We start from the raw sequence: 27,997 nt of genomic DNA, 5'->3' as shown, positions 1-27,997 counted from the left end.
CATATACTTCCAGATCTCTATTTTTATTGGAAAAACAGGTCTGTACCCCCATCTAGTGGCTACTATATTGTTTGTTTTTATTGTTCCTGCTATGTCATAAATGATGACATTTTAATATGTTTTGTGTTAAAATATAGCTTGAGAAAAAGATTTTATAGTTTCTGAAGTTAAAGATGAATTGATAAATTTAGGATGAAATTGGGGGGGGGGGGGGGATTTAGATTTATTCTAAAGAAAATATAACTGTTGGAGCCACAAATAATTCTTTTAAGGTTTTCATTATTTTTAATATAGAGTATAAGGTAGTAATTATCATTAGCTTTTTATGGAGCATTTGGCCTGTCTGCAGAGCTTGTAGTGAAATGCTGCAAGCTGGTTGACATGGTACAGACAGAGAGCTGGACAATAGGAAGTCCCTGGGTATCACCAGACTATTTAATACAGGTCAGTCCTGCACAGGGGACTTTCCTCTTAGCACTGGCCCTGGAATGGAGAGTATTGCTGACTCGTGTTATAAAACACATTCTATATTACCCAGTATTGTTTATTACTGTGTTTGTCCCCCATTGTAAAGCGCTACAGAATTTGCGGGTACTATATAAATAAATATTGATGTTGATGATAGTATCTAGGAGACAACAAAGTGTGGGCACTGGCTAGATCCCTAACACTTTGTTTACCTTACAAAGTATGGAGTTAGTGTGCAAACGCTTTCAGAACTGTAGTGACCCCATCAGCAAAGAACAATTAGCTGTTTCAAAACCCACCACAGCGAAACAGCTTAACCATACTTGCCTACTTTTTAAATCTGTACTCTGGGAAATCGTAGTACAGGTCATGTGACTGAGGGTAAGACTGGGCGTGACGACTTCAATATGTCACTATAGCCCCACCCCTACCGTAAAATACAGAAATTCAAGGTATTGAATAGCGGGGGGTGGGCTTAATGACACGATTAACCCCCGCGCCCCTTCCCCCCCCCCTATTCAATGCCGTGAATTTCTGCATTTTACAGGGTCCGGGAAATTTGCCTACTCTTTCTTGAGTCCGGGAGGCTCCCGAATTTCAGGAGAATAGGCAAGTATGAGCTTAACCAGTTATGTTGGCTGGGTGTGAGTTTGTAGTACTACCGTTAAAATTAAGGTGCATTGAAATTGCTCTGTTATTCCAGTTTTATCCTTCTTTGGCAGGACTCCCAGGATGGTGGGAGACTGGGAATTCAGGGGTGCCAGCAGCTTTTTCTGTTTGGCTGTTTGTTGGGCACATTTATAAGTTATATGACAATAGTATTTTTCAACTATTCTGTGTTATTCATCCTTTATTAGAACTATTAATAAAGTAACACCTTATATACTGCAACCTGTTTGAGAACCTGTTGCTGTGGTATCTACAAGTAATAACGTAGGAGGTATCCAGAGCACATACTAGGATCCTCTACTGGGGTTGTAATATGTATTTTATATTACTATCTTAAATAAGCAGACTGTTGATGTTTGTATTAAGAACACACCAAATGAAAGAAATTGACCTCCTGTGTCATAATAATAACATGTGAGGGGTTGGAGCCATCAGTCCAGGAGACAGAATAGAAATACCATCATAATCAATTCTAAACAGGCCCATTTAGGTAGTAATATGATGATGTAAACCAGTACAGGAAAGATGATGAGCAGAAACAAATGAATGGTAGAGGGCCAGAAGAAAGCAATGTTTTCTGTTACAGTTGTATGCAAAATAGTAATCAAGATTACAAAGTGCTACAATCATATCCAATGTCAGTCTGTTAAGTAAAGTTTTAAGATCTTGGAATGATTAGGAGGAAGTCTTACTCCAACAGTAACAATAATAATTGGATATGATCACCAGTACAAATGATTATGGATTTCTGAAATTGTATGTATACAAATCACTCCAAAGTTCCTGTCCATTTCAGTCCTTATGAGAAATAATTGTCCTACTTCAGATTGTGTAACTCCTTAAATAATGGCAGAATAATGGATTTGTGACCTTCTGAATAGGTCCTGTCCCAACTTAAATATGAGATTCCTCCACTCTTTTCCCACCATTAGTTCTGGATATGAAACAAATGATGTCAATGGCTCAGTCCTCTCTGTTGAACAGCCCTCCAAATGAATATAACAATGTATCAAGAGGAGTGTAAATCCTATGGGGGGTATTCAATTGTTAGCGAGTTCGCTAAAATACTCGCGCTCGAAAAATATTACCGCTAATACGGTAATCTGCGCGTAAATACCGTTAATACGGTAATTTACTCGCTGGATTTCAGCTCACAGCTCAGGGAGAAATCCAGCGAGTAATTACCGTGTTAACGGTAATATTTTTCGAGCGCGAGTATTTTAGCGAACTCGCTAACAATTGAATACCCCCCTATCAGTCCATAACAGTCCAAAGAAACATAGCAAAATGTAAGCTCATTTACATTCACAAAATAATCAAATATTTTTTCAATTTTACTTACACTTTTCTATACAAGGATAAATATAATCAATTCTCATAAATATAACTTCAGACCACAAAGTGGCAGCCACAGTTTGACGAATGACAATATAATCACTCTGAATACATTAATTGTCAGACAATAATTAAACAAATATAGCTGTAAAATTTTGTACACTTGTAAAATATTTTTTCAGTGTTACTTACAATTTCCCATCATATAAGTCTGCATATCTATTGGTGTAATCTGTCTCTTCCAAGAGAATCCGTTAAGATACGGCTAAAAACATTGGGTCTGATTCATCAAGGCACGTACCTGCTGATTTCATGCGAAAAATCACTCTGCGCATGTCCAGAACCTTGACATAGGTGTAACGGTTAAGGCTGGATCTTAGTGCTAATCACGATTGACACTGGCCTATTGATTCAGGAACCCTCTACACAGCTTGGGATGCCCATTAAACTTAGGGGAATTAGGTATATGCAACTGGGAGGTAGTTGCAGCAGCTGTAAGAGGAGGGTCGGGAGCAGAGACCACAGGTGCTGACGATCCGGAAGTAGAATATTCTGGATGGCATCCATCCGGACGGATAGACTCTGAAGAAATTTTAGAAGCTGCTCTTGATTGGCTTCTTGCTTCTCCACTCTTCCTACCAGATGCTTTAAAAGATCCATAGGAGAGGGATTGTCTGCTGGATCCATGATCAAAGCAAACTGTAACAGATTAGGCTGGATCTTAGTGCTAATCACAATTGACACTGGCCTACCAGAGGTGCGGAGTCAAACGGACTCCCTGTGTTCACCAAGAACCGCCGCAAGGCGGGATGGGTTTAGCTGCCGGGAGCGGTCCTCTGGTCTGCCGCTAGATGTAGCATTAGCGAATGAGATGAGCAGGTAAGAACACGTAGTCAGACAACCGGAACTGGTACACTATCAGGTAGCACAGTACAGAATCAGCAGGCTGTCTCAGTGTGAGCGAATTCCTAGGTTTGGTACACAGACAGGTGGCAGAGGTACAAGCAACGGCAAACAAGCCAGGTCAGGAACACAGGATAAACGTAGTGGATAGTAAGCAAGCCGAATTGGTACACAAACGCAGAGGAATCATAATGGTCAGACAGCCAGAACTGGTACACTGGAATCAAATCAGGAACAGAGAAGTCACAGAGATCCACGAGGAATCAGGAGCCAGGAAGCATACAAGTTGCTCTGACACTCACCGAGTGTCAGAGTGAGGTTGAAATAACCAGCAGTGCAAAATCCCTGCCCCAAACTTGGCGTTCATGTGACACTTCCCATAGCAGAGAGTGGACAGCGCTGGAGCGAGGACGGGTAAGTTTATGACAATCGGCCAGTAAACGCAGAGCTGTCTGCTTCATCTTTGAACGCAAAGGACACTTACTAGAGCCTACAATTTCGAGGAGTGAACAGGGCAAGGAAGGGGCATTTTGTCATAGTCAATGCTCAAGCACATACAGCCACATCCCAATCAAGCTTTGGCATCGCAAAGTTACTAGTTTTTCTGCTGTATCCCTTGCTCCAGCTACAGGGCTAGTCTATAAGCCCTGATCAGTAGTGATGACAGTCTCATCCTAATAAATGTATTTCATGGTAAAAATAAATAAATATTTTTTTATTTTTTTTAAAGAAAAAAACACCTGTTTTATCTTTAATGCCTTTATTATTAACTAGTGGCATTAATTCTGTATATTTTTTTTACAATTTATATCCACATAGGCTTTGGAAGAATTGTGCAGTGTCTTGTGTAGTAGAGCACGGCAGACTTACACTCGAATTCAACAGGGCACGTATCTTCAGATCCGTTGAGCTTGGGAGTGCGCAGAACCATTTTAGGTGCATTTTAAAAGAAGAGGTTGTTGCACTCAGTATGAGTGCCTTGATGAATCAGGCCCATTGTGTGTAATTAAATTAATGTGCTAACGGCTGTTAAAACCAAAGTATTTGTTATGCATTGCACCTGGAGTCCAGCTGTCACTTAACGGATCCAGCGAGCTCCCACAGTCCTCTTCCCTTCAGGTTCCGGCATCCAGCTTCTGCACTCCCACTCCCCTTGCTGCTTCTCCACTTTCCCATAGCAGCGTATGAACAGCAGAGTAGATTTTGAATATGAAAAGCCTATATAAGCAATGTTGAGTATGCAGTTCAGTGCTCCAGTATTTCTTCTGACTGATCCTTGTGTACTAGACCCAAACTGTTCATATTCCTCTTCAGCTTCATATTCTGTACTAAGATTGGTTACCTACTCGTTCCTGACCTAGGTTGTTCTGACGTTCTTACTGTCTTCTGTTTTGTACCAGACCCCAAGTAACTCGACTCTTAACCCCTAGTTAACTTGTCTCCTTCTCACAGTTTTGGCACCAGTTTGTCATGCCATGGGGCAGAGCAGAGGGCCGTCATCTGCAGATTCACCAGCAGTGAAGCTCGGGCCCCTAAGGGGTCTGTAACTTCCTCCTCCCTTGTTTCTGCCAGAGCAAACATTGACTGGCAATAAGAAATAAAAATCAATTTATTAATAATGACAAATATAATCACAATGAATACAATGATAGTCAGGAAATAATTGTACAGAAATAACCATAAAAGTTTATGCGTTCGTAAAGAACTGCCACTACAGTGACCACACTACTCAACAATTGCTTTACGCTCCACTTTGGAGGGCAAGCTGGTAACGCCTATGGAAATCTGTATGTGGTTGATGTACATTATTCAACCTCCACGTATAAGAACTCATAGGGTCCTATTTATCAAACTTAAATTCCCACTTAAATCCCAGAAAAACTTCTGTTATTATCACATCATTGCAGCAGATATCGTAGATATCTGCTGCTTTGCATCTTTCGTCGTTTTACTAAGCACTCCTCATAACAGCGTATAGGGCGTGCTCAGTAACGTTATTTACCAATCACCAAAATTAAGTTTTCAAGTATGTTAATGTGTGCCAGCTGAAGCTGGCGTATATTAACATACTTGAATACTTTCACTGCTGACAGCTCTGCTCCAAAGAGCAGAGCTGCACTGTGCATGTGTGGAGGGATCATGTGATCCCTCCCTTTCACATGACTCACCTTCTTGCAGTCCAGGATCTCTGTGCGCATGCACAAAGGGAGTGAATGGAGAAAATATCATCACAGTAGACATTGCATGGGAGGAGAAGAAAAGAGGCAATTATTAGTAAGTTTTGCACTTCACAGGAACAGTAGTTTTTTGGAACTGCTGTTCGTGTGAAGGTTTTTTAATCAATATGAAAGTTAGTTCAATCCTTAGCGATGCGAGGAGGATTGAAAACTATCATGTTTTGCGATGCATCTTAAATATGCTCCTTAGCTACAACAATTAAATTTATGTATCTCTTACATCAAATGCATCCATTTCATAAATTTCATAATGATTATTCACAAAACAAAACTAAACAGTGCAAGAAAGTGTCTCCAGAGCATATAAAATAAAAAAAGATGTGTTTGTGAATGTATGTATATATGTGTGTGTGTGTGTGTGTGTGTGTAGAACGGAAAGCACTCATAGTGCAATAATTTTTCAACACAAATACAATGTGTATAGTTCTTATATGAACTGCGTAGTTTCTAAAAGATTTCATTATCACAACGGTTAAGGACATTTACAATAACAAATAAATATAGAGCTTATCTGTATTGTCACAAAACGTGGTATCACAGGTTCGGACCAACCAGCGAAAAAAGTTAATAAAACTTGCAGCAAGACCACCCTACATGTTTCTTGCCAAGCACTTCATCAGGGCTATATTATGTGGATTTGCTTTTTTTATACGCTCTACAAGAAAAATCTACATAAATATATGTGTGTTTGTATGTATATTTATATATACACACAGTACCTTTTTATAGTATGTACATTTTTATTGTATACACTCTACAGACACTTTCTTGCGCTGTTCAGTTTTGTTTTGTGATTTCATTCCTATTATATATTTGCAAAAATGCTTCTAGCTCCTGCTATATATTTTGATTTTGTGATCATAATGACATAATGATTATTATGAAATATAAAACATACCAATATATATATATATCAAAATATAAAAGAGTTTTCTCAGGTATACTAAGTATAATAAAGATTGGATATCAAAATCCACATTTAGCCCATTTGTGGACAAATTTTTCAAACTGAAGATCCACCTTGTTTCCTCTTTATTAGCGTTCAGAATGAAATTGCCTCCCCGCCATTATTTTTTAATTTTCTGGATAGTGATAAATTTTAGACCTCCCTGGTCACACTTGTGTGCCTCTGCGTATTATTTGGAAAGTCTATGTGATTCTAAACCTCTACATATATTCTGCAAATTTTTACTGATTCTCACTTTAAGCTGTCTGATCGTTCTACCGACACACACTGTTGTTCACAGGGCCATTTGATCTGATATACAGTATAAGTATATCATTATCTGTGTCACTTTAGAAGATCTTTCATCTAATATATTTTATTTGAAACTTTAGATTTGAATTCAGCTATTGATTTTGTACTTGTACATCCCAAAGTTTGACAGTTGATGCATTTCCCACAGAAATAGAATCCAGCTATATTTGATTGAGGGACTGTGTTTAATGTGATTGAATGTCATTAGCTGTTCTTCAAATCTGGTGCCTTAAAAAAAATAAAAAAAAACACTTCTGGATTTTCTGGTGAAAACACACTTTTGTGTGTCTTCTTTTTGTGACTTTTATATGTGAGTAATGTGTCAAGATCTTTCCCTTTCACATTTTCAGATGCTCCTTTGACAAACTCTTGATCATATGTTTTCTCTAATAATTGATCTTTAATTTGTTCAGCTTATTTTACATAGTCAGTAAGATTTGTGCAGTTACACCTCACCCTCTAGAATTGTCCTGATGGAATGCTTGCCAGCAAGTTTGGGTGGTGATGGCTACTTGCCAATGTATAGCTGTTTGTAAAAGATCTCTGATAATTTTATCCATTTGCTATTAAACATACTGTGGGAGCAAGACTTCACTTTAACCGTTCTAAGATCTTAAGACTTTAAGTAACAGACTAACTGTGAAGATACGTGGTTCCCAAATCACTCAGACACGATATTAGAGGGAAAAATGGAAGGGTGATTTATTCTGCAGAAAAGGATTAAATACAGCACGGCCCCGTAACGATAGCAGGTCCAACACAGGGGCGGATCTAGGAAACTGCTCTACCCGGGGCGATTTTAGGGGGACGGGATTTAGGCCCCGCCCCTTACTAATTTCTAAGGCTGCTGACGGCTGCACAGTATGTGCAGGTCCGTTCAGCATTGGCAGTGTGCTGTCCCGCTGCTCTGATTGTGTTTAAAACACAATCAGAGCAGCCGGGCAGCACACTGTCACTGCAGAATGGACCTGCACAGGCGTCAGCAGCAAGCCCCTGCTAGGCGCCCCCCCCCCCCCCTGGATCCACCACTGGTCCAACAAGTGAGTAAATCAGTTCAAATAAATCCAGTGGGATAGGTACAGCACAGTCCCCTTAACAGTAGCAGGTCCAACAAAACAGGAAATCAGTTCAGATAAATACAGTGAGATATGTCCCACAGCAACTCTCTGGCAGAGCATCACCTCTTGGCCAAAAGTGAATCACACAAGTGTCCAGCTTCCCAGGTAGCTTCTTTTATCACCTCCTAATCCCCCTTTGGGATCTGCTTGCCCAGTGAAGTTGCAAAAGGTCTTAACTGGTGGACTGCTTACACTATCCAGCCCCCCCTCCCCTACCTTCCCAGGTGTCTTCAATCAGGTGACCCCTACTGGGTCTGGCTCCTGGCTGGCTGTAAAGATCACTAGTGGACAATGGGGAGCAAACAGAAATAACAATGATATCTTAATTCACTTAACAACTGAGTGTTCACTGTGGAGGTGGAATTTAACCCCTGAAGTACTTTTCCAAGGATATGTTATAGTTACCACACTGATACTTCCTGATAACAACATGGCTGAAAATTGCAGTTCAGGTATGGCGTAGATTAAGGGGTTGTAACATCATACACCATGCCTGTTATTTTACACTAACATTGGATACACAGTACAGTTATGGCCAAAAGTTTTGAGAATGACACAAATATTATTTTCCACAAAGTCTGCTGCCTCAGTTTTTATGATGGCAATTTGCATATACTCCAGAATGGTATAAAGAGTGATCAGATGAATTGCAATTAATTTCAAAGTCCCTCTTTCTCATGACAATGAACTTTATCCCCAAAACATTTCCACTGCATTTCTGCCCTGCTACAAAAGGACCAGTTGACATCAGGTCAGTGATTCTCTCGTTAACACAGGTGAGAGTGTTGACGAGGACAAGGCTGGAGATTACTCTGTCATGCTGATTGAGTTAGAATAACAGCCTGGAAGCTTTAAAAGGAGGGGGGTGCTTGAAATCATTGTTATTCCTCTGTTAACCATGCTTACCTGCAAGGAAACATGTGCAGTTATCATTGCTTTGCACAAAAAGGGCTTCACAGGCAAAGATATTGCTGCTAGTAAGATTGCACCTAAATCAACCATTTATCGGAACATCAAGAACTTCAAGGAGAGAGGTTCAATAGTTATGAAGAAGGCTTCAGGGCATTAAAGAACCTCCAGCAACCGCCAGGACCATCTCCTAAAGTTGATTTAGCTGTGGGATCGGGGCACCACCAGTGTAGAACTTGGTCAGGAATGGCAGCAGGCAGGTGTGAGTGCATCTGCATGCACAGTGAAGCGAAGACTTTTGGAGGATTGCCAGGTGTCAAGAAGGCCAGAAAATAAGTCACTTTCCTCCAGGAAAAGCAACAGGGACATACTGATATTCTGCAAAAAGGTACAGGGATTGGACTGCTGAGGACTAAGGTATAGTCATTTTCTCTGATAATTCCCCTTTCAGATTGTTTGGGGCATCTGGAAAACCGCTTGGAAAGGTGAACGCTATCATCAGTCCTGTATTATGCCAACAGTAAAGCATCCTCAGACCATTCATGTGTGGGGTTGCTTCTCAGCCAAGGGAGTGGGATCACTCACAAGAACACAACCATGAATAAAGAATGGTACCAAACCATTCTCCAAAAGCTACTTCTCCCAACCATCCAAGAACAGTTTGGTGATGAACAATGCTTTTTCCAGCATGATGGAGCACCTTGTCATAGTGCAAAAGGGATAACTAAGTGGCTCTAAGTAAAGCATCCTCAGACCATTCATGTGTGGGGTTGCTTCTCAGCCAAGGGAGTGGGATCACTCACAAGAACACAGTCATGAATAAAGAATGGTACCAAACCATTCTCCAAAAGCTACTTCTCCCAACCATCCAAGAACAGTTTGGTGATGAACAATGCTTTTTCCAGCATGATGGAGCACCTTGTCATAGTGCAAAAGGGATAACTAAGTGGCTCGGGATCAAAACATCGAAATTTTGTGTCTATGGCCAGGAAACTGGCCAGACCTTATTCCCTTTGAGAACTTGTCGTCAATCCTCAAGAGGTGGGTGGTCAAACAAAAACCCACAAATTCTGACAAACTCCAAACATTAGGCAAGAATGGGCGACCATCAGTCAGTATGTGGCCCAGAGTATGATTGACAGCATGCCAGGGCGAATTGCAGAGGTCTTCAAAAGGAAGGGTCAACACTGCAAATATTGACTCTTTGCATAAACTTAATGTAATTGTCAATAAAAGCCTTTGACACTTATGAAATGCTTGTAATTTTACTTCAGTATACCATAGCAACATCTGACAAAAAGGTCTAAAAACACTGAAGCAGCAAACTTTGTGAAAACCAATACTTGTGTCATTCTCAAAACTTTTGGCCATGACTGTAGCACTTGGTACCATTGATTATTAATTTACATTTACAGGTTAGATACCACCTATATTATAGCAGCTCTTGTGCCCTCTTCTGCCTCACAGCACTGGGGTCATGAGTTCGATTCCCGACCATGGCCTTAACTGTGGAGTTTGTATGTTCTCCCTGTGTTTGCGTGGGTTTCCTCCGGGTGCTCCGGTTTCCTCCCACACTCCAAAAACATACTGGTAGGTTAATTGGCAGCTATCAAAAATTGACCCTAGTCTCTCCCTCGCCGTCTGTCTGTGTCTGTGTGTGAGTGTGTGTCTATATTAGGGAATTTAGACTGTAAGCTCCAATGGGGCAGGGACTGATGTGAATGAGTTCTCTGTACAGCGCTGCAGAATTAGTGGCGCTATATAAATAAATGATGATGATGATGATAGTAGCCGAGTGTGCTGATATGGTGTGTTTTTTTTAGTTATATGTAAAGTTTAACATAGCCGAGTGTGCTGATATGGTGTGTTTTTTTTAGTTATATGTAAAGTTTAACATACTTGGTCAAATTGCATGTTTCACTGAATCTACGTTAACAAAACCTCTGCAGGATACATGGCATATCTCTGCACATTAAATGTGCATTTACTATTTATTTGTTGAATATAACATTGAAAATGTGCAGAAGTTTGGGCACTCTGTTAGTCAGTAACCGGTACCACCTCCTTTAGTAGGCATCACAGCTTCTAAGTATTTCATGTAGGTAGCTAAGAATATTTCTATTCTTGTTATAGGTTTTTCTTACTGTTCCTTGCAGAACTTCTATGCAGGTCTATGGTCTTATTAGCAATAAGATAATTTATCTTATCTTATGAGACACATAAGATAAGTAAATACATATTGTGGAGTAACCTGTGGTCAAATTAGGGGTGTATAAGATGCCTTATCGCCACTTCTCCTACTGGCCTCATTGTAACACTATCAAATTCTATTTACTCATATTTTCCATACTGCCACTTTTAAAACTTCTGCTTTGGCCACTTGGAGTAACTATAGTATAATCCATCCATTGTTTACCGACTCATTCTAATACTGATTGGACACTCTTGGTATGAGGTGAAGTAGATGTATCAACAAAAGTTAAACATTAATTTCTCTCCTGACAGCACAGACAATAATCCTAATAGTGATGGATACCCAAGATGAAACTCCATTTCACATTGTCACTCCACTGAAGGAGAGTTCTGCACTATCCAAGATGGCTGGGACTCAGGTCCTCATGAAGCTGGAAAATATCCAACCAATGGGGTCCTTCAAAATACGTGGTATAGGACACTTATGTCAGAAGGTAAGATCACCCCACATGATGGTTGTTTGATGTTAAATTAAATGTAAGTTAAATTTAAAGTTACAATAATGTATCAGAGAAAACATTTATAAAATCACTGCATTTTGTATAGTTTTACTTAGGATGCCAACTCAAAATTAAATAAGAGACACAGATGATTTATATTGGTTCTGTGACTGGCTGATTGGGACCAAGTGAGATGGTGAGATGTAGACTTCGGGTAATCATGTCTCCTGGTCCCAGTTAGTCAGCAACATGATGCTTGTAAATTATATATGACAATTATTAAAACACTGATTTGGCAACTCTACTTAAAATCTTTTATACATGCATGAGATTATGGGTCTTATTTTTGCATCATCATCTATTTATATAGCGATAGCGCCACTAACTCCACATAAAGACCATCTAAAAGTGAAATAAACTTGTATTGTGAATAAAATAAATAGAAATATATATGGATACTATTCAGGGCCGGAGCATGAAGGCTTCACTGCACACGACCAATCTTCTGGCAGCCCTTATAATATTTTTGTTCTATATTACAATAAAATGTTTATTTTTCTTACATTTCTTTAAGCCATGTCCCTGACATTGTTTGGCCTTTTACTTGTTATTACAAACACTGTCACTTGTAATAGCATCTTGAGAGCTGCGCCAATCGCTGCTTACCCTGTTAAGAAAATGCTGTTTTATCCTGCTTGAACAACTGCTCCCCCAAGCATGGGGGTTCCCCATGTCCCCCCTTGTTTTGTCCACCCCCATTTTTTTTATTTTTGTACCCCCCTATATATCTTTGACAATTTAAAAAACAAATCATTGATGTAAAACAAAAATTGCTGCTTTCTATCACTGATCATTGCATAGAAAGCAAAGCTTTTTTTTTTTAAATTGTGAAATCCTGCACTTCTCCTGCATTTATAATACAATGACAGGATCTTTTTGTAATAGCATTGCAGGAGTACATATGCATAGGAAACAAATCCTGCCTTGTGCAGTCTCCAGATTCATGCACACTGCTTTCAGTATAGTGATACATACACAGGAGACATACACAGCCACTGAACTATGCAAAGAACATCATATTGTTTCATTTTAAAATTAAGTTTTTTTTTTCCTCTGCAGTTGGCAAAGAAGGGATGTAAGAAATTTGTCTGCTCCTCAGGTACCCAAATCTTGTGTTTATGCTAAATACGTATTCCTATTTATCTGTTCTGCAACACTCTCTGGGGTCATGCTGTTCATTCCTAACTTGCCTTGCTCGCTGATCCCTTTGTTTTTCTACTGTACACGTTCTTAAACACTCCAATTTCCCTAATTATCTCCCTCTTAAATGCAATCTGTTTTCTGTTCCCCCTCTCACAGGTGGAAACGCAGGGCTTGCAGCATCTTATGCCTGTAGTAAACTAGGGCTGCCTGCCACAATTGTCGTTCCTGGAAGCACTCCTGAAAAAATTATACACAAACTGCAGGATCTTGGAGCAGAAGTGGTGGTGACAGGAAAGGTAATATACTGAATGGAAAGAGTAAAATATGCATTCTGCACTCATATTCAACCCACTTATGTGGATTAGTAGAAAAAGAACCACTATGAAAGTATCTCACATTCTCCAAATTATGTTCTTTCCTACCTAATCAAACACATGACTTGAATTTATTAATCAGTACCTTCTCCATTTTTCTAAACAATATACATATATATACATATGTGTGTATGTATGTATGTCAGGGCCACCTTAACAACTTTATGGGCCCCCGGGCAATGCAGTGTACCAGGCCCCTAAAAAAAAAAAAAAATATATATATATATATATATATATATATATATATATATATATATATATATATAAAAATAGTGTGTGTGTGTAAAAAAAAAATATATGTATGTAAAAAAAAACGTGATTATATATATAATCACTTTTTTTTTTACATATATATATATATATATATATATATATATATATATATATATATATATAGGGGCCCACTTAACTTACCTTAAGTCCGATCCTCTTCTTTTTTCCGCGCCGCTGAGTCTCTTCTGCTCTCTTCCGTGCTGTGGTTGCAGTGAATGCTTGGCGTGACATCACGCCCAGCATTCACTGCAAGCACAGCACGGAAGAGGGGACCAGGGAGGGAGCCAGATCACTGCTGATGTGACCGCAAGGTAAGTATTTAAAAAAATAAATAAATATATATATATATTTTTTTATGGATTCGGACGGGCCCCCCTTGCCTGCAGGGCCCCCGGGCACCTGCCCAATGGAAGAGACGGCCCTGATGTATGTATGTATATATATATATATATATACAGTGCTTTTTTTGTAAAAAAAAAGGTGCCGGAACTCACGTCTTATTAATCTTTTATGAAAAAAAATTATATATATATGTCCCCTGCTGCGGCTGCCTACCAACTTTTCTCACATATGGCCGCTAGCTATTCTCACCCCTATTCTGCACCCTGGTTTTTTGTGGCCCTCTCTTTCCACCTCCCTCCTTTTTCTGTAGCCCTTTTTCTGCTCCCCTTCTTTATTCTGTAGCCCTCTTTCTGCTCCCCCTTTATTCTGTAGCCTTCTTTCTGCTCCCCCTCTATTCTGTAGCCTTCTTTCTGCTCCCCCTCTATTCTGTAGCCTTCTTTCTGCCCCCCCTTTATTCTGTAGCCTTCTTTCTGCTCCCCCTCTATTCTGTAGCCTTATTTCTGCTCCCCCTCTATTCTGTAGCCTTCTTTCTGCTCCCCCTTTATTCTGTAGCCTTCTTTCTGCTCCCCCTCTATTCTGTAGCCTTCTTTCTGCCCCCCCTTTATTCTGTAGCCTTCTTTCTGCTCCCCCTCTATTCTGTAGCCTTATTTCTGCTCCCCCTCTATTCTGTAGCCTTCTTTCTGCTCCCCCTTTATTCTGTAGCCTTCTTTCTGCTCCCCCTTTATTCTGTAGCCTTCTTCTACTTTCGCCCCTTCCCGCTTTCTGTAGTCAGTATTACTTACCTTCTTTGCATACTTCTTTTCACTCTCCTTAGTTCGATCGCTGCTCCTCCCGCTGCCTTGCTTCCGGCCGACGGAAGCAGGACACACACACACACACACACAGATGCGGTGCTGCACTGTAGCAGCACCGCAGAGAAAAAAGTAAAAAAAAAGTTTAAAAAAAAAGGTGCCGGAACGCCGTTCCCAGCGTTCAATGGGAAAAAAAGCACTGTATATATATATATTTACACCATGATCAGTCATAACATTAAACCACTGCCAAGTGAAGTGAATAACATTGATTATCTTGTATAATGGCACCCGTCGAGGGGTGGGATATATTAGGCAGCAAGTGAACAGTCAGTTCTTGAAGCTGATGTGGTGCAAGCAGGAATAATGGGCAAGCATAAGGATCGGAGAGACTTTGACAAGGGTCAAATTGTGATGCCTAGATATTTGGGTCAGAGCATCTCCAAAACAGCAGGTCTTTTGGGGTGTTCCTGGTATGCAGTGGTTAGTACCTACCAAAAGTGGTTCAAGGAAGGACAACCAGTGAACCAGTGACCGGGTCATGGGTGCTCAAGGCTCATTGATGTGCGCGGGGAGTGAAGGCTAGTCCATCTGGGCCAATCCCAAGAAGAGCTACTGTTGAACAAATTGTTAAAAAATGCTGGCCATGATAGACAGGTGTCAGAACACAAAGTGCATTGCACCTTGCTGTGTATATGGTGGCCTGGTCTGATGACTTATGTTTATTTTTTACATCATGTGGATAGCTGCGCAGAGTATTAAATTAAAGGTCCCGTCACCCCATCTTAATTTAAAAGGCCCCAGTATTAAATTAAATAGCCCACCAATAAATTAAATTACCCCACCATCAACCCACAAATAAAATAGCACATATTAAATAATTAGCCCCCACTTAAACTCCACCATTAAATTAATAGTCTACCTCCCACCCATGTATCGTTAAGACATCCCCTCTCATTTCCCTCATATCACACAATATATTAAGACCCCCACCATTTTCTCACACATTATAGCAACATAACCCACTCTTCCCTGACACATTATTGCAGCATACCTCCTCTCCTTTGCTCACACATTATAGCAGCGTACTCCCCTTTCCTCACACATTATAGCAGCCCCCCCTTTCCTCACACATTATAGCAACCCCCTCCTTTCCTTCACACATTATAGCAGCCCCCTTCCTTTCCCTCACACCTTGTTACTGCAGCACTGTGTTGGAGACTCCTCTTTCTGCCTTTTGCCCTGTACACACACACATAGGACAGCATCTGTCACGTGGTGTGCGTCCCATGTCACCTCTGGCTGTACTGGAACTGGATGCAGTCACACTAGGGGGTGGAGGGAGGGAGCGAAGGATCAGTAGATGCGCTGCCCCATCATCATCATCATCATTTATTTATATATCGCCACTAATTCCGCAGCGCTGTACAGAGAACTCATTCACATCAGTCCCTGCCCCATTGGAGCTTATAGTCTAAATTAAGTAAAGTGGTTATTCCTGGAGACTGAACCAGCCACCAATAACTATACTGACCCGCTGCTGGCACCCTCTTAGAGTACCTGGTCTGTGGGGCCCAGGGATCATACCCCCTTAATCTGACTCTGGGCTGTGTGAGTGTGCATCATTTGCCTGGGGTATGTCACAGAATTTTCAAAGGTGGCCACTAGCCGGTATTGGAGCAACCGAACTGGGAGGCGCGAAGTCTAACGTACCCCCGGTATTCACCAGGGATTCCCACAAGGGAGTTTGGACTTTGCTGCAAGGGATACGCAGGTTGCGGTTCTCTGAGACAGTCACTGGCGTAGTGACGGAAGTAGTCAGGCGTAGTCGAGCAATCTGGATCATAACCAGCGAAGCAGAACAGTACATAGGGAGGATCCAGAAAATGGGCTGGGACAAGCCAGGAGTCAGAACCAAACCAGCAAATAAGGTACCACAACGTTAACGAGGAGAATAGTAGGAGAAACCAAGCCAAGTCAGAACCGAGGTATGCAGGATACAGGAACCACAGGTAAGTGCTGGAGCAAGGTAGTGAACCAATACTCTGACATCCTTCTATTTAAGCAGCAAGAAGCACCCTGTTTGGGTGAAAGGATCTCAACGTTAACTTGCGATAGGTGAGTGCAAAGCGTCCCGTTGCTAGCAATGGGCCACACGGTCTACTGCGCATGAGCATGCGCACGTGCAGCGTTCAGTAAAAACAAGGGAGCGTCCTGTTGCTAGGCAATAGGGCGCAGCAGGCAGCAGAGCACAGGCGACCATCTCTTACACCTAGTGTCACTGCGGAGAAGGTGCCTAACAGGGAAGAGAAGGCACCAGCATCCACTATGTGGTGAAGGCAAGCCGGCGGAGGCAGTGTGATGATCTGGCCAATGTTCTACTGGGAAATCTTGGGTCCTGGCATTCAAGTGGATGTTACTTTGACACGTACCACCTCCCTAATCTTTGTTGCAGATCACGTACACTCCTCCATGGCAACGGTATTCCCTGATGGCAGTGACCTCTTTCAGAAGGATAATGCGTCCTACCTACCACACTGCAATAATTGTTCAGGAATGGTTTGTGGAACACAACAAGAAGTTGACTTGGCCTCCAAATTCCCCAGATCTCCATCTGATCTAGCATCTGTGGGATGTGCTGAAGAAAAGTCCAAGCCATGTAGGCCCCACCTAGCAACGTACAGGATTTAAAGGATCTGCTGCTAATGTGTTATACCAGATACCATAAAAGTCCAATGTTTTTGTACAACTGGCCAGTTTTGTTAAGCAGAAACAATTATGAAAAACGTAATGACCTTGCTTGTCCGGCACTAACTAAACACAAGTCGTTCCTGACTATCAAACAAATATTTATGAGTGTATCTGTGTAAGGGACCCCTTTGATTGTTGCCTTTGGTCTGTCTGGGGGGATTGTCATCTGGAAACTCAAGATAGCTCTACCCATGTACAGTCTCCTATCTTAGGCGGCCAGGGCAAGTCAACAGAACGATTTCTCGATAGCCGGCCTTCAAGCTCTACGGCGCATGCGTGTCCTGTTGCCCGGCAACAGGATGCAAATTTGAGCTATGGTACAGCTAATTAGCCTCTCTATGTGAAGGAGACTCTGGCACCATTAAGAAGTCAGAGTATTAGGTCAAATTGTGCTCCAGCGCTCTCCCTAGTTCCTGTATCCTGCTCCTTTTTACCTGCTCCCTGTTCCCAGAATCCAGCTCATTCTTTGGTTTCTGACTCTGCTTGACTACTTGGATTCCGATTCTGTTCTTCAGGTACCGTTTGGCTTCTGAGCTATGGCTTTCCCTGACCACCCTTTGGATCTAAATTCTGTACTTTGCTCCTGGCTGGCTTTGAACTCATACTGTCTGACCACTCTCTGTTCATCCACCTACTTTTATGGCGATTTAATGTTAGCTTTGAGGCATATCTGTGAGCCACTATCCATTGCATTGCTATCCACAACCAAGTAATGGGCTAAGTAAATAATGGAGTGTGATTTCAGTGAGAGATGGCCTGGGATACAATTCAACATCCATGTTTGTACTGTGCTATTACATGTGTGTCACCTCCAGTGTCATGTTTATTAAACTTATATGTGCAAGGACCCTTTAACTTTAAATCATACAGAGCCTGAGAAAGGGAGAAACAGGTCCAATATCACCAGTGAAACACCAGGGAAAGAAGTAGGGCATCTACATCGCACCCAGGCCCGGTGCTCCCATTAGGCAAGGTTAGGCACTTGCCTAGGGCGCCGGGCTCTGGAGGGCGCCACAGAATTCTAAAAGACTTTAAAACTGTGCGGCGACCGCTGACCATACCTGTCACGGCCGCCGCACAGCATTCAGATGCACGGGGAGGGGGGGAAGAGGCTATTATGTCACCACCGCCGCCTCTCTGCTCCGTCTCCTCCCCTCCACTTACTAGTGTCAGTGAGTGGAGGGGAGGAGACGGAGCAGAGAGGCGGCGGTGGTGAGAGAAGGTAAGGAGAGGAGGGAGGAGGGCGGCGATTTTTGCGGGGGGGGGGCGCGGCGCCGCTTTTTTAAAAATGCCTAGGGCGCCATGGACCCTAGCACCGGCCCTGATCGCACCACAACAATGTTAAAGGCGATATATGCATAGATATTTTTATCCGCTAGTATGGGTCTCAGGTTATTTGTAGAGCCCATCCTTACACACACACACACACACACACACACACACACACACACACACACACACACACACATTTCCTTATCATCACTGCATAAATATATGGGCATATAGACATACATAGACAAGGTGTTTTGTGATGAGCATCAGGGGGTAAATGTATCATACTCCGGTTTCTTCAAGTTGCTGGAAATCGGCGAGATGACAGCTAAAATTTAAAGCGGCGCTGCCTTGTAAAGGGAAACTTGCCTTTACAGGGCAGCGCCGCTTTAAATTTTAGCTGTCATCTCGCCGATTTCCGGCGACTTGAAGAAACCGGAGTATGATACATTTACCCCCAGGTGTGGTTTGTAAATGGCCTCAACTAAATGAGAAACATGCAAACACCGTCATTTAGGAGGAAGGAATTGTCCTCTCTGGTGGGGTAAGTTGTTTTACTATTGCACCTCCCTGCTTTCTGAACAGAGTGCACCGCTCGGCTCCTGCATAGTAGTGTTGGATACTGATTTGAAGGAATAGGTAATGTCACATCAGAAATACCTTCTGAGGCAAATGAAAATACATTGGGGAAGTTGCTATAAATTTCTATTCTGATATAGTTCAGTATTAAAAATCTTGGAAAGTGTCTATAATAAAAATTAATCTTCCACAGGTCTGGGATGATGCTGATGCCTGTGCTCACCGCTTGGCCGAAGCTCCAGGCTCTCTGTACATCTCTCCATTTAACCACCCTCTGCTTTGGTAAGTACGTGGGTCAAAATCCACTAGCAACATAAGGCCTGCTGTGTTATTTATACTGCCCATCTTTTTCAGTGCTATGTCTTTAATAATGGTGTGGAACATTTGGATACAGTTCTAACAACTGGCACAGGTACACTGTTGGATATAGAGTAAAAACTGTTGTAAACCACACCCACATATATGACAGAAGATTAGAAGCTTTTTCCCACTTTTGCAACTCAGTTTTCAACTTCAAAAGAAAAAGGAAGGTGTGCACCGCTGTGACACATTTCCAAAAACATATAGCAGCATGTTTAGCAACAGCCAATGTAGCGTGCGCTGGGGGAGGGTGCAGAACAAGTAGAAAAGGGGGGAGGTGATGGACGTTAATGGAAGTAGTCAGTGCGATTAATCTGAGAGGAGTGGGAAATGTAGAGTGTGGTAGAGTGGGAGAGCAGTAGGGGTTATGTAAGGAGCAGGTGATGGGTACTGAGGTCCAGGGCGGCGCAGAAAGAGGAGGAACAGAGAGGGAATAGCACAGATATTATGCAATGATAATAGTGGTGAAAAATAATAAATAATGTAGACCAATTAATAGCTGGGTAAAAAACTAATTTAGTATCAGAGCAAGTTTTGTTGTCCGATATATGTAATGAGTAGGTAGTATGGTGAAATATCACATTTGTATGTGTATATGACATTTTAACATTTTTAAATACCGAAGTGCCATCTATCTTGTTCGGAAGGTTAAAACCTTCTTCTGATCTCAATGTGCGCTTGTCAGTGTCAATTATCACAAAATGATAGCTGAATAGTTATATTTGCCTCTGATGAAGCGGCGGTACGCCGGGAAATGCGTCAGGACTGTTATCTGAGACCACTTACTGGGTACTGGCCAGTTTACAACCCCGGGGTTGACTTATACTACTGCCGATATAGCTCACTACGGATTGCCATTTTTATCGGATTGAAGACATGTGGCTGTAACTACTCATGTTGGATAAAGTCCACGGGCTTATGGAGCAAAGCTAAGTACCTGTTTGAACTTTTTGGTGCTAAATTGCACCTATCGGTGCTTGTTATCTGGACACTGTTACAGGGAATATAACCATTTGCCACAGATTGCGTCACAAAAGGATATAATCTTTGGCATAAGTGCCATTCCGTGATCGGTTTCTGCAACGGCAGTATATTTTTTCCACATATGGTACCATATATCTATATATTTTTTTCTGGCCTTGGATTCGGGTATACCTTTGGACTTATTGAAGTCAGCTTACTTACAGCTGTATATTAGCTAATTACTGCCTATATCAGTTTGTTAGCTTTATATCTTAGCCTATTTACATGTTGAACGAGTATATATGCTCATAATAAATTGTTTATTTTTATTCATTTTTTATGCTTGTGGCTTTGTGCTTCTCCTATTTGTATGTATCTATTGCCTTTTGACAGAATCAGACTCTGTCTTTGAAGAGCTGCAGTACAAGCATATTAAGGGTATATTGCAGCGCCCTACATTGTTTCTCTATCTGAATAGTGAGCTGCAATATTTTTCATCTAGTGTTCTTATCTCCTATTGAAAATAATGTTGATAGAATGGCTTTATGTGACATAAGTCTATTTATTACTTAACATTAATAAGTGTTCGTTTGTAAGGTTAAAGTTATTTCAGGCCACAGACTCATATGCCTCTATAGTATAGTTATCAAGGCTAATGTCCTATTCAATCAACAAACTGTGTCTGCATAAACAGTAATACATGTGTAACATGCCTCCATGCAGGGGCAGACTGGGCTGGGGGGCAAGGAGGCATTTGCCAAACGGACCGGTCCCATAGTGGACAACCTTGGGCTGGGTCTCTGGGCCTCCTGCAATTTTTCTCCTTTAAAATATTCCTAATAGGCTGCCGAGTTAGGTCTTCCAATAGGCTTTCAGAAAAGCAGAGTGGGTGCATGATCAAAAAGACATGGTTTGCAGTGCCCCGCCCCTTCTGCACTCTCACTTCATTGTGAAAAACTATGTAGGGAAGTTTGTATTTACATGGCTGGATTTACTAGTTTATCCACTATTCAAAGGTCTGTAATATCACATTGGTGTTGGTCTTATCCCAGATTTGATTTGGACTTGAAAGCTTTAGTAATATAACTTTTTCTAGTGTTCTAGCTAAAGATAATGTTCTCACAGACACCTACCAGCATCTAAAATTAGTTGGATATTCCTTTTGTGACAATTTCTGAAATAGTTTGTTGTGGCTTTGATTTCATTTATTTTGACCAGGTTTTAGTTAAGTTTCTAGTTGAGTGGTCCTTCATGTTTATTTCTGACAACCTAGATTATACTGTAGTATCTGTTTTAACATTTAATTATGTTGTCAATGGTGCTTTAGTTCTAATTTACACTTGAAGAATTAATCATCAGAAGTGATCACTGTTTCTCCTTTCCGTAAACCACTTCTTCTGGTTGCGAAAACTAAAGTACATCTTATAAGGCATATTAGACAATCACCTTTACTGTAAGAATAAAGTGAGGTATAGCTTTTCTAAGCTTTACTCTGTATGTACAGATTGAAACAAAGCAGAGTTATCTGCCCTGCTTAATAGCATAGGGCAGCGGTTCACAAAGTGTGTGCCGCAGCTCCCAGGGGTGCCACGGCGTAGTCACAGGGGTGCCGTGGCCAGGAAAAACCAACAAACAAAAAAAACCTTACCTATCTGGTGGCGCCCGGGACCCAGCATCCTATTAGCTGCAAATTATTCTTTGACAGAAATATAATTGAAAAAATATATATAAAAATATTATTTTCCCTTGGATTTAGGTGTATTATATTTGCAAACAACTTACTAAGTATTTCTTTACTTAAATACTTATTACGTTCTTTTGACCCAACTACTTATAAAATGGGACTGCTTGTTAATTATTTTGGAGTGGTGCCTTGAAACAATTATGGAGACTCTAAAGGTGACGTGAACTAAAAAGGTTTGGGAACCACTGGCATAGGGTGCCCCTGTCATGTTTAGACATATATAGTCCTCTCACCTAATGCTGGATTATTGGCAATGCAGCATAGACACCTGCTTAGGGTCTATCTATGAGGCAAATGTCATCTCCGTATATCACCAACCGACCATATCAGCAGTATCGATGTTCTGCTCTCCTACCTTGACTGCTGTCAGTTTAGGCAACATAATTTAGAGCACAGGATCCAGCTCTGTGGGTGCTTGAGCACCCCCAATATTTGGGCTGTCTAAGCCCCAACCATGTACATGCATGGCAGCTTTCATTCATATGAAGATCACAACAAGAGCACTCCCAATCATTTTAAAAAGTTGGCTCCTATGTTTCAGAGGTAGTGTCCACAGCAGAGCAGTATCTTGTACTTCTGTCCTGAACCCCCATGCAGCATGTGTACTGCCTGGAAGTTCTGAGTCTTCCTGTTCTCTACTTGTCTTTATTGTTTAATGGGCAAATCATAGGGACACTTGTACAGGAAGAGCTGCACAAATTATACACCATGGACCTGATTCATTAAAGAAAGTTAGAAAGTACAGCAAAAGCATGTTGCATTGGAGGGGGAGATAAATTTAAACTGTGATGGCAGATTTATATTTGGGGCAGATCAACTTTAAATTTCAGTGTACAAATAAGCTATCAAGTATTTGTGTGCTACATGAAAAAGCAGCCAGTATTTCCCTAAGGTGCAAAAAATGAAACTAATTTGCACCCCTTCCATTGCAACATGGTTTTGTACAGAAAACTTGAGTAAGAAAACTTACTAAATTTTTTGCTTATCTTTCTTTAATGAATCAGGCCCCATATCAGTGCAGTGGATGTAGCCCAAGGGAATCACTATGCTATGGGACCACTGTGCATTGTGACTAGCAATGGGAGTTTATGTGCTATGAAGGTTTCTGCAATGCGCCTAACAACTGTGTCTGCAATGGGTGCACTGTGTCATGACTAGCAATAATCATGATGGTGCAGTGCTGATATAATCATGTGCAGAGGCACTGCAGAGTCTATAGAAGAAGGGCCCAATACTTTGAAATGAACATTTTTATTTTTTTGGGGTAGTAGGTGCAATCTATGTACAAATTTGAGAGAAGAGAGCAGGTCAGTCAAGAAAAGGGAGAAAGAAAGTGCAAAGTGCTCCGCAATGGATGTCAGGCGGGCGTGATGACGTCACGCCCGACATGCACTGCGAGCGCCGCACGGAGGAGGGGACCAGGGAGGGAGCCGGATCGCCAGCTGAGAGCAAGGTAAGTATTTTCTTCTTCTTTTTTTCAGGAGCTTTTTTTTTTTAGCTGCCTCTGACGGGCCCCCTGGGCTGCAGGGCACCTGCCCATCGTGCCCTATGTAAGAGACGGCCCTGAGAAAGTGTGAGATGTGGGTCGGTCATTGCCAGCTTTCTCTAAAGAACCAGAGGTCCGGCCTATCATGGAGGTAGTAAGTGATCTTTTCCATGCATGCGACATGCCAGATGCGTTTTGTGACTACTGAAACAGGGAGTGTATCCACCTGCTTCCAGTGGGGTGTGATCACTGATGTAGTTTGAAATGCTGCTGTACATAATATTCCAGAAGTTAGATATTTCTGTCTGGATGGTACCTTCTGACTCCCTATGACAGGCAGGGCCGCCATCAGGGGGGTACAGGGGGTACCCGTGTACCGGGCCCGGGCTCACCAGGGGGCCAGGCGGCACACTCTAACCAGGGGGCCCACTATCTTCAGCCTGGCTGTCACTGTGACAGCCAGACTGAAGACAGCAGCGAAGACGCCAGGGCTGAAGGACTTCCTTCAGCCTTAACTTCAGCAGTGGAACGGATCACCAACAGGAAGTTCCAAATGCCGAACTTCCGGTTGGTGGACTATCTTGTACTTAGTAGAAATGCTTCATATTATAAATATATCTTGTAGTAAAGCAAATTTGCATTAAGCAATACTTTCCATTGAGCCTTGGAAGTTGACATTGAGAAACGTTCTTCTAATACAAGTGATTACCTTTTCCATGTATTACTTTCAAACTCTTTTCTAGGGAAGGTCATTCTAGTCTTGTGCTTGAACTGAAAGCTTCTCTGGGCATTCAGAAACCAGGAGCAATCGTGGTTGCAGTTGGTGGTGGAGGCCTTCTGGCTGGATTGGTTGAAGGAATTTCCAAGGTTGGGTGGTCTGATGTGCCCATCATTGCCATGGAGACATTAGGAGCCCATTGTCTGAATGCAGCCATCCAAGCTGGAAAACTGGTCACCCTACCTGACATTACAAGGTGAGATGTCTTAAACACACAATGGGATTATTTATGAAATCTGGTCCAGAGGAAACTGCAAAAATTTAAATCAATCCCTAACAACCAATCAAATATTTACTTTCCTTTTCTAAACTGTACTAAAAAAAAGGAGAAAGCACATTTTTGCACAGTTGTTATACATATCACACACCATGTTCCATATTATAAGTCATACAGACATAATTCTGACTAGAACACATGTGATCAAGAAACTGCTTCATCCATACAACACTTGCGATTTATAACAGATATCCTTTGCAGCCATTTCTTTTTCTTTATAATTATTTGCAATCAACTAATGATCAAACATCATGATCTATTTTGCCACTATAATTCTCTACCCAGTTTAAACCATTGGTTGGGTACACTCCCTAGTAGATTGAATCTAACATTATCTTAATCTTTTAAAATCAAATAGCATTATTTATCCACAGGGTGGGCATAGAATGTAGAGGTATCAGTAGCTTTAAAAGCCACAGACAGTGCAAATAGCTTTTATTTTAAACCCCAACCTGCTATTAGATTTTCCAGACTTAGAATTGTTTATTCAGCTTACAACCACAGTAGCTAAAGACGATGTATATCCCTGCCTATAGGTGTGCTGGTTGGGTGATGACTTAATTAAAACATGAAAAGACACCTTTCTAGCTAGATAAATGAAATATCTAATAATGTTTTCCAGATAGCAATCATAGCTATACCACAAACTGCACAATATAAATGTGCAGTCTTGTGCTGAATGGGGACAGATATGTTGTATTACTAGTGACAATCATTTGTCGACGTAAGAGGCAATGACTTCTACACAATAAATTAATTATAGCAGCCAATAGGGGAATGCAACTGAATCAATTTGCCGTGAATTCTGTGAGTGACATAGGCAAACAATTGCATACCGCAATCTCTGTAATCCTCATTCCACTGAACAAATGGACACAGCCAAAGAAATACAAGCGACCAGTCTTTTACTGGGAAGAAAAGTGCCTGTAATTATTACCTCTCTTATAGCTGCAATTCACTAGGGTTATTAAGAACTAGTCTATGTCTGACATCTTCAGGTCTATCACCAGATTGGACTGTCCAATTAACTGTGACAGTCTGACACTTCTGAAGTGAGAGCTGCCTCTTTAACCCAGACACTTGCACATGAGTAGGCTAGAGGGATCTTGTTCATAAGATTGGGTAGTGGTCTCTATTAATCCCTGTACATTAAAGCATGTATTGTTAAAGTGTCTGTATCTTTCAGTGTTGCAAAGTGTCTCGGTGCAAAAACAGTATGTGACAGAGCATTGGAGTGTGCAAGAAAATACAGAGTCATCTCTATAACTGTGGATGATAGAGATGCATTGCGGGCTTTGGAGATGTTCCTAGGTAGGTAGTGGATGGTTGTTCTATTGTGTCATTTTACTGTCTCTTTCTGGTGACTGCCTTCATTCATATATTTTGTTTCCATAACTCTCTTCTTTTCCATACAGTAAAAATATAATATTTTTACATTTAGCACATGCTAATGGGAAACCGTCCCAAACAGTAGGTGTATGCAAACCATCTACAAAGCATAAGCAGCAGGATCTAACACATAACCACTATTGAGTGCTTGTACTTACTTTGGAGCCAAAATGTGTTACTCCACTTACTTCCCTTTCTCCCCAGGTTGCTTCAAGTCAAGGCTCAATTTCTGGGTTATGTAGTTAAATATTAAGATTGTTTTAAGGTCAATATGACAGTGTGTTAAAGATAAACACCAGTCAAAATGAAGTTTTCCCCATAAGAAAGCCTCTAGGCTGGGTAACAGTTTAGTGGGGATTCTTCCCCCCTAATAACCGCTTAATAGCCGCTTTAACTGCCACAGACATCACCATGGAACCATGCAGGTGATGGAGTAGTGGAACCTTCAGGTAAGATTTAAGTGGCTGGCATTGGTATGTGTGCAATGAAAGAGTGATCTAATTGGATAGGTGCTACGGTGATCCAATGAGGTGAGGACTGCAGTGCACTCACTGATGACAACTATCCAAATTTTACCCTGTAACTACAGCTAATTTGAGACTCAGAAAATGGCAGCACATCCACTTGTACAATTAATTCCTGGGACACTTTGCTGGTGAATATCTCAACATGTCACAGACAACCTTCACTTATTACAGTACCAGACTTGTTTTTTTCTGGACTTATAATGTAATTTCTGTACAATTTAAATATTGTAGCTCCATAAATATTTACCTATAAATCCAAGTGAATGAGAATAGATAGAATTGCATCAGTGGCGGATCCAGCAGGGGCTTGCTGCCGCTCTGATTGGGAAACACAATAAGAGCGGCCGGGCAGCACACTCTCCCTGCCTGTCTCTGCCGAACGGACCTGCACATAGTGTGCAGCCGCTGGCAGCCTTAGCTGTCAAAAAGGGGGAGGGGACTAAATCGCCCCCTTCCCCCCCTAAATCGCCCCCTGTAAAATAAAATTCTAGATCCGCCCCTGAATTGCCTACATTGTACAGAATAGTATAAATTCTATTTAGAGATCTGAATAACAATGCGCTGGTCCAACTAACTTTTTGAATTTATCTCATACAGAGAAACCAGGAATAGCAGCAATGTTCGATTTATTTTGTCTCCTTTTTTTCTGAATATCTCTCTGTTTCAATAAATAAATTTTGTACAGGAGCTTGTTTTTGCTTCTCCTACTTTACTTGAATCAACCCCTTGTTCATTTGTTCCTGTACTGTCTCTAATAATACACCTACTCTTCTTCCCATGCTAAATACATAGTAATTGGATCTCACACAGTCCTCTGACTCCATCTCTCTCATATTTTTTACCAGAGGATGAATTGATGCTAGTGGAAGCTGCATGTGGAGCTGCCCTTGCTGCAGTATATTCAGGACACATCCAGCGCCTACAGCAGGAGGGCAAATTGGAAAAGTCACTGGGGCCAGTGATAATGATAGTATGTGGAGGAAGTGCAATTAGTTTGTCTGAGCTTCAGAACTTTAAATCACAGTTGGGAATGGTCTGATCCTTCTAAATAAAATCATGTAAACCAACGACTCTCTTTACACTTGTACTGCTTTAGCTAACTGACAATACTCAATTTGTTCACTGGAGGGAGTCAGGACACCAACAAATACCTTATCTGTCTAAGAGAACAAAACGTTTTCAAGATTTCTATTAACCTCTGACCTAATTTCTAGCTATTGATCAATAAAACGCTTTTGTATTTTCTCTATGCCTTCTGGTGTTTTCATTTTTTCCCTCCCTGATTTACCAGGCTCCTA

At 41.3% G+C, this 27,997-nt stretch overlaps 1 protein-coding gene across 2 annotated transcripts; it reads left to right on the top strand.

Annotated features, from left to right (window-relative positions):
- The first annotated feature begins 17 nt into the window (after positions 1-17).
- On the top strand, positions 18-27,926 carry SDSL (serine dehydratase like). 2 transcript variants are annotated; one of them, XM_075192299.1, is made up of 8 exons: positions 18-38; positions 11,403-11,584; positions 12,710-12,749; positions 12,950-13,089; positions 19,369-19,457; positions 24,472-24,702; positions 25,970-26,094; positions 27,545-27,926. In XM_075192299.1, exons 2-8 carry the CDS (start codon positions 11,426-11,428, stop codon positions 27,736-27,738), a joined length of 978 nt encoding a protein of 325 aa, XP_075048400.1. In that variant the 5' UTR covers positions 18-38; positions 11,403-11,425; the 3' UTR covers positions 27,739-27,926. The 2 variants fall into 2 exon arrangements, with proteins under 2 accessions (XP_075048400.1, XP_075048393.1); XM_075192292.1 differs by lacking the exon at positions 18-38 and adding an exon at positions 5,563-5,649.
- Positions 27,927-27,997: the final 71 nt, after the last annotated feature.

The sequence above is a fragment of the Mixophyes fleayi genome, chromosome 1, assembly GCF_038048845.1.
Source record: "Mixophyes fleayi isolate aMixFle1 chromosome 1, aMixFle1.hap1, whole genome shotgun sequence".
Taxonomy (NCBI): domain Eukaryota; kingdom Metazoa; phylum Chordata; class Amphibia; order Anura; family Limnodynastidae; genus Mixophyes; species Mixophyes fleayi.
Note: the sequence above shows the minus strand (reverse complement) of the source record. Positions and strands in the feature narration are given on the sequence as shown.

What these genes read in the sequence shown, in the direction of transcription:
- SDSL (XM_075192299.1), top strand. Translation starts at nt 11,426, where the DNA reads ATGGATACCCAAGATGAAACTCCATTTCACATTGTCACTCCACTGAAG. An exon ending in AAGTGGTGGTGACAGGAAAG is followed by an intron (nt 13,090 to 19,368) that starts GTAATATACTGA and finishes AATCTTCCACAG; the next exon opens with GTCTGGGATGATGCTGATGC. An exon ending in TTTAACCACCCTCTGCTTTG is followed by an intron (nt 19,458 to 24,471) that starts GTAAGTACGTGG and finishes ACTCTTTTCTAG; the next exon opens with GGAAGGTCATTCTAGTCTTG.